This window comes from Pelmatolapia mariae, linkage group LG12 (genome assembly GCF_036321145.2).
Source record: "Pelmatolapia mariae isolate MD_Pm_ZW linkage group LG12, Pm_UMD_F_2, whole genome shotgun sequence".
Lineage (NCBI taxonomy): Eukaryota > Metazoa > Chordata > Actinopteri > Cichliformes > Cichlidae > Pelmatolapia > Pelmatolapia mariae.
This window is the reverse complement of record NC_086237.1, coordinates 6,145,386-6,159,046: the sequence shown is the minus strand read 5'-3', so window position 1 is coordinate 6,159,046 and position 13,661 is coordinate 6,145,386. Positions and strand designations below refer to the sequence as shown.

Sequence of the window (13,661 nt, the reverse complement as noted above, 5' to 3'; positions counted from 1 at the left end):
GTAAAGACCATGCAATAATACAGAGAACCACAGTGACCAGAGCCAGTAGCGGTTTTTGATACGGGCAACATGGGCAGTTGCCCAGGGCGGCATCGTGGTGGGGGCGGCATCCAACAAACACCCAAACAAAGACAGATACATTTATTTAAAAAGTGTCATGGAACACAATAGTCGCTGTTTTTGAGATTGCAAATTAGCAATGACATTGTTTGCTCGCCACATGGACTGTTTACCTGGATACATCCAAAGTCTGCTCAAATTTGACTGGTCGATGAATTTCAGGCTGCAGATGGACTCGAAAGGGAACCTTCTGATATCAGTAACTTGTCTTTTGCCTGCCCATTCTGGATATTTATATACTGATATCTGTTTACAAAGATTACAACCAGAGGGTCCCTCTGGTTGATCTAATCTAGCCCTCCCTGTTTAGAATTATTTTTATCCCAGAGGTTGTGGGTTGACCCTGAGGTGATGCACACTCCAGAGTGTATTTTTGTTTTCGCTCCTCTCAGTCATGAGGTTTGAATGGATGTAGGCTGACTCTAGGAGAAATACAGATATCTGTGTGCAACAGATCTCTGATTAACTACTAGCTAAAGGTTTTAATTGTAATTCTTTGTCTAAGAAAACATAACAGACGCATATATTAATATGCAAGCAAATTGATATCATGACAAAAAGCAACATTGTGAATCAGTGAAGGAGTAAAAGACTATGCATTCTTTGAAAGAAGCATAAGAGTAACTAAACTGATAATCAGTAGGGCTGGGTATCGTCACTGATTTCTAGAATCGATTCGATCCACGATTCGATTCGATTTGAATCGGGGAAATGTTGCCTCAGACAGTCAGAAATATTATAATTCTGATCACTTATCAGTACATATCTATATTTTTATATCTATAAAAAGAAAGCTGACACTTGTGAGACTTTATCAAAGGTGTGAGCATCACAGCAGATTCCTTTGTATCAAAATAACTGAGGATAAAACACAGAAAAACATGAAGGCGGTTTTCCTGGTCTGGGTTTTTATAGCAGATGACCTTAATAATATTGTGCAGTAGATCAAAAACGAAGTGAAGCAGAGCAAAGTTACAGAGGTTTGATAAGAGACACAGCTAAGCATTTTGCAATTTTGCATAATTTTCAAAAATTTATATTTGTTCAGTATTGAACAGCAGAAATGAGCCTTTCTTGTCGGAAGTAAGTAAAAAAAAGAAAGAAAGAAAGAAAGAAAGAAAGAAAGAAAACAGCGGCCGACAACGTAGACTGCTGGGTAATAAGCGATTAACGCAGAAAACAGAGATTTTTAGATGGGAAACTGTTCTTGAAGTAAACTGAGGGGGGGGTGCATGAAGTGTGATTTTAACGTGGTGGAAGCAAAACAGCAAAAGTCAGAGGAAATTCCTGACGATGTTTATGTGAAGCGAAATGTGAAGCCTAGTTTGGATCGTCTTTCTCTGCTGGTTCAATCAATTTTGGTTGGAGAGAGATCAAACCTGCAGCTTCAGAATCGACGTAAAAGGACGTAAACACAAAGCTCGGACCCGCCGGCGTTTCAAAATCAGCGAGCTGTCGGCTTTCAGCCCCGACGGCGTGTCCGTGTCCGCGTACCTGCCGTCGGGTGAGAAAGGCGACATCTCACTGATTCTGATGCCTTGGGTTTTGTGTTTGCGTCTTTGTGCAGAATCCGTGTACCTGCTCTCATTTACTGTTTTAGCTGTTTGGTGGTTGTAGAAATTTTGTGAGGTTTAACCTGAGATTCTGGCGTTTCGGGCAAAATAAATTTATATTGAAAAATCGATTCAGGGTTTTAATGAATCGATATCACGTTATCCAAGCCAGAATCGGATTTAATCGATAAATCGATAATCAAAACCCACCCCTAATAATCAGTCATTGAACCCAAAAACATCAGAGGTTTTCCATTTTAGACAGAGCTACAAAAATCCATTAGAAAATAAATCAGTAACTATTCGTATTTTCCATTTAGATCCTTTAGTGAGCATAAAAACTGCTGAATTTGCTGTTGTGTTGTCAGTCATGTGTTATAATACATTTCATATTTTGGTTCACAGACTGTTGAATTTCAGATATAAACATGTCATCTTGGCTGATTTGGGAAATGTTTACAGTTTTGTGGGAATTTTACACAGATGTTTTGTTACCAAAAAATTAAGTTTATTTGAAAATAATGTGCAGATGGAGCAGTAATGGTTGCTGTCTCGATTTTATACTAGTACTCACCACCAAATAAAGAAACAAACAAACAAAAACGAGTTGTTTAGTGTGAACAGGAAACCAAAATAAAACGGGTTTTTTTTATTTATGACTTTTTGCATTGCTGAGACTTTAGATGAATAATTTAAGAATTTTAATTAATGTGGTACAGATGTCCCAGGCCCTGTGCACAGCCTACAGACTTCCTGTATGCAGAGTAAGAAATATTCAGGCCAGGCCATGTGGTTGACACATTATGTTGTAACATGTAAATCGTGGTTTTACTCTGAGAATGCAGATTTTTATATATATATATATATATATATAAGAATATATATATATTCTTAGAAGTATTTTTTTCATGTAACTCCTTAATTTCATGAGAATTGCAAGGCCCATAAAAGTGCTTAATGTAATAGCGTTCAAAAACAAACCTAGTGGAGGTACAGTACATTTGATGCTCACTGCCTGTGTCCTGTCTGTCTTTGCAGTTAAACATGTTTGCTGACAGATGAATGACAGCAGCACTGTGATAGAGGTGAAAGCATGAATGACCACAGTGAGCAAAGAAGGAACTTTCAGTCCAAATCCTTTCAAGAGGGTACAGGACTCCACCTACTTCCACCAAGACTGAGGACTGCTACTGGCACGTGGCTTTCGTCCAGAGACTCTGAGCGTTTGGGCCTCCAAGGTGTGTAGTATCAGTTTTAAAATATTGTGGATCACATACAAGTGCTCACATGGCCTCACTTCATGGTATCTAGCAGTTCTGCGTCCCATGCAGCTAACTTTATTTCTCAGTACCTTCCAGTAATTACAAATTCCTGCTTGGCTTGTACATTCTCAGTCACAGCCCAAAACTCTGGAAGCTTCTCCGTCTTCAGATTAGGTCATCTACCTCACTATCAGTCTTCAGTTCCCAACTGAAAACATACTTCTTTTCATTAGGTTGTTCAGCTTCAGACTAGCTTTAACGTAACGTGTCATTTTCTGCAGTGCTTATCTTTTACTTTTATTATTTTGTTATTATTGACTATCATTTATATATTATATTAGTTACTATATTTTTACTCAATTTTTATTTTTATTCCCTTTTCTTTGTAAATTATTTATATTGGGGTTTTGTTTTTTGTTTTTTTATTTTACTCATGGTGCAGGACCTTGGTCAAGTCTTGACAACATGCTGTGATTGCAGTCAGTGTTACACAGACCAGTTCCAGTGGAAAGAGAAATATTCCTGTGAAATGGTATTCCATACTTTGTTAATGCTGGGATGGGGGGATTTGTTAGGTCGTTTCATTTTATGTAACGTCACATGTTGTAATGTTTTATCACAGTGTTTTATTTGACTTCAAGGAACAAATCTGATCCACGACAGTTCCACCTGTATGTTACAAGACTTAACTGGCAACATTGTTGCTGCCAGATACCACAGCACACCTTCAGTTGTGATTAACAGTAAAGTTTTCTTTCTATTCATTTTAGTTTACTTTTTAAAAGTTTGAGCTTCCACTTAAGAAGGCACTCACAAGATATTTATCTCAATGTGGAATATGATGCCACCATCTCCAAGGTCGCCCTTCTCCTTAACATACCTATAAAGCCTGTATTGGTGGTGCATGTTCTTTGGCAGTGGCACATTGATAACTAACCATAACCCAATACATCATTTTGCCACCACCAAAGGAAAAGACAAGTGTAAATGTCAGGAGAATAAAAACTGTCTTGTTTTGTGATGTATGGAGTTATTCCCATTTGTTTTGCTAAATATTGTATATAATATGATGAAGATTAATTTTCCAATTTTCTATGACAGTGCAGGGGTACTGCTGCCCCCTCCTGCAGAGGCCCAGCAGTGGAAGGGTGATCCCACAGAGCAGAGGGGGAGGAGATGAGAAACTGTTCAGCAGCATCAGGGTGAGGCTGGAAAGCAGAGCAAAACCAGCATCAAGGTCCAAAACTGGGAGCAGACCTGAGATGACCTCACAAAGTGGAGCTCCCACTGTGGGCCAAAGCAAAGATCCAGTCGATGAAAGAACAGGTGAATGAATCCAAAAGCGCGTCCAGTGCTAATGACGTTAACAATGTGTTTTCAGTTTTCACTTCACAGCAGGCACACAGCCTTCATTACATGTTACATTTGTTTAATTCTAGTGATTACTCTACACTAGATCCATAAATATGTTTGTTTAACAGGCCAAAAAGATGAAAAATGCTCCACACAACTCTATTTATTCTCACTTACACTTTGGTTTGAATATAAATATTTTTGAAAAGTTATTATTTCTTTAATTTTGGCTTGGCTTCATCATTATAAGATAACATGGGCCTATGTCCTGCAATATTTGCTGCTGGGTTTTTTTTCTAATATGAAAAGTGAAATCTTATGTTTTTAGTATAAAAGGACAACTGATGTAAACCAATACAATGCATAATAAAAATATAGAAAGCCAAGGTTAAGCCACAAGTATAACATAGTCATTGGCACTAAAAGCACAGTGAATATAAAGATGGGAAAATGTTGCTTATTTTTCCACTGAATTGCTTGGAAGTTACACACTGCTTAAAATGACTTGCAGTCTTATTTGTGTGTACTTTCCTTTTAAATGCAGAAATATGATTTCACTGTTGTTTCAAAGAAAACACATTAAAATCCCATTAAATTCTAGTGGAGTTTGTATCATTTGGTCATGTGACATATTGTAGTTCAGTCACACTAAAGTACAAATAGGATTGCAGCCTCCTTGCAACCAGGAAAAATGTGTGATGCATTCAGATGTTCATATTCAGTATTTCAGTGCAGTGACCACCACAGTCACAAGGCGATCGCTGTCCTGCAACAACTGCCTCGCTATTTATGCTAAAATTTCTGTTTCAAGTTATGCTGGACTGAATTTAAGTCGTTAAGGGATCTCTGTATTTGCAGAAATAAAAATGAGATATGTTTACAGTTTTTTCCCATATCATTATAAACATTATTAAAAACATCTCATTCACAACTTGAGCCCATTCAGTCCCACATTAACAGCAGACTGATTCTGTCTTATTGTTACCAATAAAGACAGAAACTGACTGTGAGTGCTCACAAACCTGGTCAGTGTCTTCAAAGTAATTATTTCAATGGCCATATAATGTCACAGATTTCCATTTGGGTATGCCACCTGGGGACAGCCTCTCCAAATTCATCCATCCCATCTAGGCTTAGGCTTCAGTTAACGTCCCTCTGTTCATAAAAAATGTTACCATTTGGATCAATCAATTATAAGAGTTCTTAAACGAAATCTCTAATGTCAAAATGAATCATTTGAAATGTAACCTTATGGTTTTAAAAATGTGATTTTTAAGCAAACTCACCCCTGACCCCAGTAAATGCTCTTTGAAGTAAGACGTAGATGTCATTCAGATTCATGTATAGGTATTTAAGAAAAGTCTTTGATGTTCAGCTTTGAGAAATTCTATATTTTGATTGATGAAAATAAACCAGATCTGATTTGGGGATTTGATAAAACAAACACAATATCGTCTTTATTATTGAGAACTATCTGGTATTCATGTGTACGTTTAGTAATGATGGCTAAAGCTGCTGTTTTTTCACACTGCTAACCACTTAAAAGAGCTTTTTGATCAACACACATGCACACAAACACAACAGCTTCCATCTGCCTGTAAATCTCTATAATCATATCCAGACAACATGCGTATATGAATTCTTCTTCTGGCTTTGGAGAGAAACAGATGTTTGTGGTGACTTAAGCAAATAATCTAATTTCATTGCCAACTGACATGAAAGTCTCTGTTTTGCATTCTTTCTCTATTATTCGATTGGCTTTGCTGTAATGGATGTTTTTGCTGCAGTTTGGGTAATTGCCTTTTGGATATCCTCTAGTGATAAGCAGACACAGTTGTTCAGATGTAGTCATGCCCAATCTATCACCCAGATCAAGCGGTAAATGACATCTGCAGTGTAGATGTGTCTAAGTTCAAAGCTGCGTGTCTTAGACTGATAAACTCTTTGAAACACATACTCTGCACAGAGACCTCGAGAACCCCCTGCGACAGCGAGAGGCCGGCTCGACACACGCATCCTGCTTCCACAAAGGTTTCAGAGCTCCATCTATATCTGCCGTCATCACTGTGTGAAGATGAGAAGCAGGACACAGACGGACGGGAGATAAGGTATGAGCACAGAGGCTGTTCTAAGTCATAGGAAACAATTAATCTGCATCACTTTCAGCTTTGTTTGGGATAAAAATTTGTAGTTTTCACCCTCCTTTCCCAAACAGGTCTCAGAAGTGATGTCAGCACGAGGGTGGGGAGACAAAAACTATTTTCCCAAGCAATTAGAGCAACTGCAGTGCATGGAAAGTCATGTCCACTGGGCCTAAATGGGATTTGTTATATCCATGGCATTATTCCATGCAACAAAGAAGGAAAAAGGATAAAGTTACAGGATGTTTTATAAAAAGAAGCTCTGTAAAATACCAGTGCAGTGACAGGGGGAGACCCTGGGATTCACTGGAACTGGGTGTTTATCAAGCATGTACAACACTGTCTTGTTTCTCAGAGCCAAGAGCAGTATTCCCACACAGCCGGGTGTAAGCAGAATGACTGTATATCATTCCCATCAGTGCATTGTGTTCAGGAGATAGGAACTGATATTGGACCACGACAGAGCTGTGCTTATATAACATGAAACTGTATCACAAGAGGGTGTACCCAGAATTTAACCATTAAGAACACCTTCTTATTTATTTCAGTTTCTTCTTATTTATATTCTTATTTCTTGAGGAAATCAGGAATATCTCAACCCAGTCGCTGGTAACATGCTGCCCCCTGCTGCTGACAATCTTTTTATTACATTTCGCAAAGGATCACCAGTAAAAAACAAAAACTTCCGAAAGGAACGATGGAATTACTGTACCATTACATCCTAGCTAGAGACGTTTTATTCCCGATGTGGCGAAGATCAGTGACAAACTACAAAACAAAACATTAGTTAGCTTTTAAAAATAGTCTAAAACATCTCATAGGAACAGCTAAGGTACTCCTGCATACGCACACAAACATATACTATACACTATGTACCACGCACACTTATCATACTGGTTCAAACTGGGACATATTCATTGTGTTTCCTTGCAGGAATTTATCAGAGGAGACCAGCGCTGAAGAACGTGAGGTCAAACTAACCATCTCACACACGTCACACACCAGTGAAGACGAGCCTAATCCAGGACTCAGCAATCCACAGCACATCACAGACACCAACTGATCACAGGGGATAACCTTCAGAGCCAGTTTAACCCCAAAAGAATCACCACATGACCAGCACACACAAACACACAGGCTCCCTAATGAGGTGGTGTAGTTTCTTCTCAGAATATATATCAACGCTCTGCTCTGAGAGCCGGATGACCACTGATGGACGACGGTGTTTATGCACCGCAGGGACACTTGAGAAAATGTCAAACTAATGAGATCTCTGTGGACAACTGACATGCCACTGCAATACATATACTGTTAGTGGAGCAGGAGTATTGTTTCAAAATAAAACCTGGATAAATGACAGCTGTAGCGACAAACTAGAAAAACGTAGACTGTGGAAAACGGAGAGCGTGAGAATGAAGAGAACAGGACACTGCTAACAAACCACAACCAAAGACTTGAGTTTATTAGAGCGATAGAAACCACAGAGTCCACTGAAGTCATGTGATGAGCTGATCAAGCACTTCCAGACTGCAAACAATCAGTTTGAAGGCCGTGTTACTCAGGTGTGTTCACCTGTAACTACAGCTATATAGGTTTGTCAATGATTTTTTACATTTTATTTTGTTATGCTGCACAGTCAGCTTTTCTTCCATCCACACGGATGTTGGACTTTTATCAGTTTTAGGATTCATGATTATTCAGTTTACCTGATTATGTGTTTTGTGTTGTAATAACTGAGAAGCCATCAATGAATAGAAAGAAGAATTTGTGGATTATTTTGTCTCGTTAAAGACATTTGTTTCTTACTATAAAACAAATCACTCATTTATTTTACTTATTTTTATAATAACTATGTGTGATTTTTCTGCGTCTGCTGTCCTTGTGGAAACAAATGATCCAAAGGCACCAGTACACAGTCCATAGTTGTCTGCTGACAGGCAGTCCACTATCAGCTACAGCTGCTGTTGTTGGTGCACCTGTCGGTTATTGTAGTCACTGTTCTAACTTTAAGGCTTTATAAACCCAAGTTACAGGTTATTGCTATACTTTAGTCTTTTAACATGAGAGTCAATAGGGACTCAGTGATGGGTCAGAAAACAATGAAAAAGCCTGTTTTTCAGTCACTTGTGCTCTCCTCTCTAAAGCAGCAGCCTTCTGTCAGGACAAGCAGGATGAGCAGTGTTTGATGATTGATCATTCATGGCCCACGTAAAGTCAAAGTCATTTCTTTCCTTGCAGCTAAAACAGCCGTCTGTCAAGTTTCTCTCATGACTGTTTGCATCCATCCTGTAAATTACTGCCATTTTGTGGCTCAATAAAAAGGCAACCCAAACATGCATTTTCACATCATGTTTACAAATCTCTTGACTGACTGAATAAACTCAGTTTAAAGTCCCAATTATTCCAACAGCAGTGTAAAATGAATGAACTGGAGTTACATTTCTTTTTCGTTTGATTTGTTAATTGTACAAAGAAAAACTTCTTGGTTAAAGTTAAAGTTCTCCTTTTAAGGTGACAGTATGTTATTGCTATCGTCACTGCTGGTTGATAGTGTTAAAGTGTCTGTTATTAAGGATTCAACAAAACAACTGTAGGGTCTGACTTGTTCTGTAAGAGGTGTGTGATTTTTCTCATTATGCTTTAAGCACACTGTAGAATAGAGCCAGGCTGAGGCGAGCTGCAGTGTTCGTCGTCCTGCCTGCAATCTGTCGCATCTGTGTAGTGTCTTCTTGCTGGCCTCCTGTCAGCACACAGGTAGCAGATCATGCACCACACACTGTGCTCTGGAGAGATCTGGGCACCACTGCTGCTGCGAAAGGGTCTCAGTGCACAGGAGCCTGTCAGCAGGAAGAAGGAACAACAGCTGGGAGCGACTCTCACTGACATACAAGCAGAAACAAGTATTTAGAGCAGATGAGAGCCTGAGCTTTGGGCTCACAGGGATTACTTCTACATCAACGGATGGCATTACTGGAAACTTGGCTATGTTTATATGAACATCTACGTTCCCCTCTCTCTGACAGAAGATGGGAAGAAACTATAAACTTTTTTTAAACAAAACTTTGCACATTAAATGAAAATTAAATGAGCATGGCCTGATGTTTGGACTCTGTTACTTGTATACAGCCTCACTATTTGCTTTGTATCACTTTCATCTTGAACAGTCGTGGACTTTGTGACATCTGATCTACAATAATCATCATCACTAAATGATGTTGTTTTGAATCCAAGCAACACTTTCATGTTCCTGCTGAGGAGTGAACATGATGATAAAATGTAACAACATACTTCATTTTGTTGCATTTTATAAGTTGTTAGGTTTGGATTACTTATTGGATTCAAACCATTACCAAGGAGGAAGTATGCAGCTGCACTGAAGGAGAGGATGATGAGGAAGATGGTGCCTAGACCCAGGTCTCCCACGGCACAGGCATTTGGACAAGCACAGAGGCTCTCCACCCAGATCTGCAGGGGCTCCCTGCTGCTCAGGCTCTGCTCTTGGATGACAGACGTGGACTGATTTGGATTACAGTGGTAATGCACGACTGTCATTGGGTCCTTGTTGTGAGCTGAGACAGGAGAAGAAGAAGAAGAAGAAGAAGAAGAAGGAGGAGGGGTTGGCTGTATGGCAGCACAGTAACAAACGCCTGTATATGTTGGATTAGTGTGTTAGTGAGGCTCACCAAAGTAGGAGACAGACAGCAGCTTTAGTGTGTCGTTGTAGTAGAACTTGTTCCCTTCATGGTTTCCATAGTTGATATACTGGCTGATGTGTCCGCCGAGCCTGTGATCCCTGTTCACAGATGAACAACAGAGGGATTGAGGCACCTGCCACATTTGTAAAGCAGAAAAACTGGGATTGTTTTCTTCTAGTGATAAAATAATCTCAAATTCTCTGTTTTAAAAGCATATTTAATAAAATACAAAATAAACCCTGTAGCGGTGAATGTTTTCAGGATCACAGTTTTAAATTCTAAGCATCCTCACACCTCTTTGCTGGTGTTTTTTTTAAGTTGGAGGAGTTTAAACATGTCATGCATGAATTATGACGACCTCTGGATTTTTATTCATCTTTAGGCATGAAAAAAAGATTTTAGAATTTCATTTTTTTTAAACATGTACTTTTCAAAGAGTTTATTAGATGTCCACTCAGTTGGACAACTGATGTGTATGGAGTGACACATCAGTGTCCAATGTAGTGGTTTATGTGCAAGTATACCATCAACACTGACACAAATACAAGAAAACAGCCTTTGAATAGCTGTCCACTGTAGTGACCACTCTGAGTGAAAGGGTTAAGTATCTCAGGGTCTTGTTTCGAGTGACAGGAGATCGACAGATGGTTTGGTGCTGCAGCTGCAGTGATGCGGACGCTGTACCGGTCTGTCGTGGTGAAGACAGAGCTGAGTGTAAAAGCAAAGCTCTCGATTTACCGGTTGAGCTACGTCCCTACCCTCACCTATGGTCACGAGCTGTGGGTGGTGACCAAAGAACGAGCTTGTGGATACAAGCGCTGGACATTGAGCTTCCTCTGAAGGGTGGCTGGCCTCTCCCTTAGAGATAGGGCGAGGAGTTCAGCCATCTGGGAGGAGCTCAGAGTAGAGCCGCCTCTCCTCCACATCAAAAGGAGCCAGCTGAGGTGGTTCAGGTATCTGCAAGGATGCCTCCTGGGCGAGGCAGACCCAGGACACACTGCGGAGATTATATCTCTCGACTGGCCGGGAACGCCTTGGTGTTCCCCCGACAAGCCGGAGGAGGTGGCTGGGGAGGGGGAGGTCTGGGCTTCTCTGCTTAGGCTGCTGCCCCTGCAACCCTGCTCCGGATAAGAGGAAGAAGATGGATGGAGATTTCACAGTGGTTTTCATTCTTTATTAGTGTTTGCAAAGCTTTTACCATATTTAGGTACTAACTTTAACTGCTTGTCACATAACATGTTAGTGAGTAAGGTAAAGAACTACTTTCACCTCTCATTGTTAGTACTTTGAGCTACTGCACTTTACAACTTTTCAGTTTACCTGTACTGAAATAATGCTACAGTGTCGACACACACACACACAACACTCACAGCATTCAACTGAAAGACTTCAACTCTAACCTGACAACATTTATGGGGAAAAACCCACTCACCTTGATCACAAATGACCAAACATCACTTTAAGAGGATTTAGAGGAAACAGGTTGTTTAAATTATCAGATGGAGACTTTTGTGAATTCAGTAAAAAAAAGAAAATGACCAAAGAACGCCTGTCACATCAAACCCAAAGAGGCAACAATTAGTCTACAACTGCATATTTTCAATGGCGAGAAAAACACATCCCATTAGAGCTGAGGGTTTAAAGGGGGCTAAAATATAAAGAAACAAGTGGTGGGTTGAGAATTTTGCACAATATTGTACATTCATCCCCTGAGTAAGACTGAAGGAAAGAGATGACTTCTATAAGACTATAACATCACTCAGTAAATTCCTTTAACTGCGCTGGTTCTTCAGCTATGGGCCTTTTTTACTCCCAAACACCAAGAACACACACAGTGCTGTGATCTCAGTCAGCAGCTGCACAGCCTCTTGAGTCACAACATGGTGTAGGTTTCAGGCGGGAGTGCTGGGGACACACTCCCCCAATATTTAGAACACATACATTTACAACAGATGAACTACTACAACAGTCCTCGGTGAGGAATAGGAGGATGTAATGAGCAGTGTTTGGAGAGTTTTTCAAGGTTCTTTGAGCTATTAAAATGGTGTTAAGAAAATAAAATACATTTATTATAGCTGAACATGCACATTCATAAAGACACGAGACAAGCCTGATGTTAGACAGAACAGTCAGCTCAGTGCATAACCATCTCTGGAATCATGAAAACACAAAACAGCACAACAGAGTCAAACATGTTTACAAAATAGGACAATCAGGATAAAATTACCTGAGAAACCTGCAGAGAATTTTTTAAAGCAATCCAGAACAGAGAACCTCACAGCAGTATTTTCCAGTTTATGTCAGCCAGTGCTAATTTTGTTTGAGCATGCGTTCCTTTAAAGACATCGATACTGATGTCGGAAAAGGTCAAATGGTGCTTTAACAACTAGAATGTGGGAATCTTGGTGTCTTACAGTTAAAATATCCCGTGCGAGACATGTAAGGCATCCTTGAGTGCTCCAGAGAAAACCTATGCTCACATTCACAAAGCAGGTCTACAACTATGGAAGAAAGATGTTTAACATTTAATGTTTTTCTTAAAAAGTCTGAAAATTCAATAAGCTGTGAGCCACTGCCTTGTTTTTATGTTTCCTTTACATAAATCAAGACGTTTCCTTCAAAAATGACTGCAGAGTGAAGGAAACGAAGTGTCTACAGTTCAACATTTCCTGGGACTGGATGCCAACACAGTGTACAAAGGAAGCCTTAATCAATGGTGGAAACCACTGGAGTTTATCGAAATGTTTACCAGAGGTTAAAACAGTCAGGTGAGAACTGTTCACAGCTCACATTCACAGAGAGAGACGTGCTGAGGCGAGTACAGTCTCTACAGAAACAGTTGGTGTGACATAAATCTACATGGTCGCTATAGTAATGCGTCTGTTCTACCTGACAATGAGGCATGCTGCGACATCGGTGCAGTCACTTCCTGTGAAGTCATCCGGCAGGGAGAAATGCTGGCAGGGGCTGAAGGACACGAGGACTTCTGTGTCCACCGGGACCACACTGCCCGCTGCCACGGGCTTCAAACGACCCAGGAAGCCGTCTGCATCTCCCATAGCCTTCAGGTTTATAACTCCGCTGCCATTCTCCATGATGCATTTGCAGCTGTTGACTCTGAAGCAGCCTGCCTTCTTAGCAGATCTCCCATGAGAGGAGGCAGTCGGGCAAAACAGGCCCAAACAAACAGATAGTGTGAGGAAGACAGCGTTAGGGATCATACTGGCGGTGAGCCGCAGCAGTGGACAGGGGCGAGTTATGTGCTGTGAGGTACCTAAAGTGTAGCTGACAGTATGGTGAGGGTAGAAAAGTAATTAGAGTAAAGGTGATTACCATTCCTCACATTCCTAAGACTCTCTAAGCTCAGATTAATGCCCCTACATACACAGAAATACACACAGACAAGCTTGGTGTCCTCATGGAAGAATTCCATCATCACACATTAAAACCATTTTCCTAACTTTATGTAAACAGTAGACCAGCACTGATACAACGTATACTTTACAGGACCTGTGAAGGTGTCCTGGCTTCAGGAGA

At 40.2% G+C, this 13,661-nt stretch overlaps 1 protein-coding gene and 1 long non-coding RNA gene across 2 annotated transcripts; one reads left to right on the top strand and one right to left on the bottom strand.

Moving 5' to 3' along the window:
- The first annotated feature begins 2,849 nt into the window (after nucleotides 1-2,849).
- LOC134639215 (uncharacterized) lies at nucleotides 2,850-6,373 on the top strand. The gene is made up of 3 exons (XR_010573894.1): nucleotides 2,850-2,911; nucleotides 4,037-4,261; nucleotides 6,255-6,373. It is a non-coding gene; the product is annotated as an uncharacterized LOC134639215 (long non-coding RNA).
- A 2,571-nt stretch (nucleotides 6,374-8,944) lies between these two features.
- LOC134639458 (uncharacterized) lies at nucleotides 8,945-13,381 on the bottom strand. Its single transcript, XM_063490652.1, has 4 exons — nucleotides 13,014-13,381; nucleotides 10,113-10,222; nucleotides 9,780-9,998; nucleotides 8,945-9,266 (listed from the first exon to the last, which is right to left on the bottom strand). Exons 1-4 carry the CDS (start codon nucleotides 13,343-13,345, stop codon nucleotides 9,070-9,072), a joined length of 858 nt encoding a protein of 285 aa, XP_063346722.1. The 5' UTR covers nucleotides 13,346-13,381; the 3' UTR covers nucleotides 8,945-9,069.
- Nucleotides 13,382-13,661: the final 280 nt, after the last annotated feature.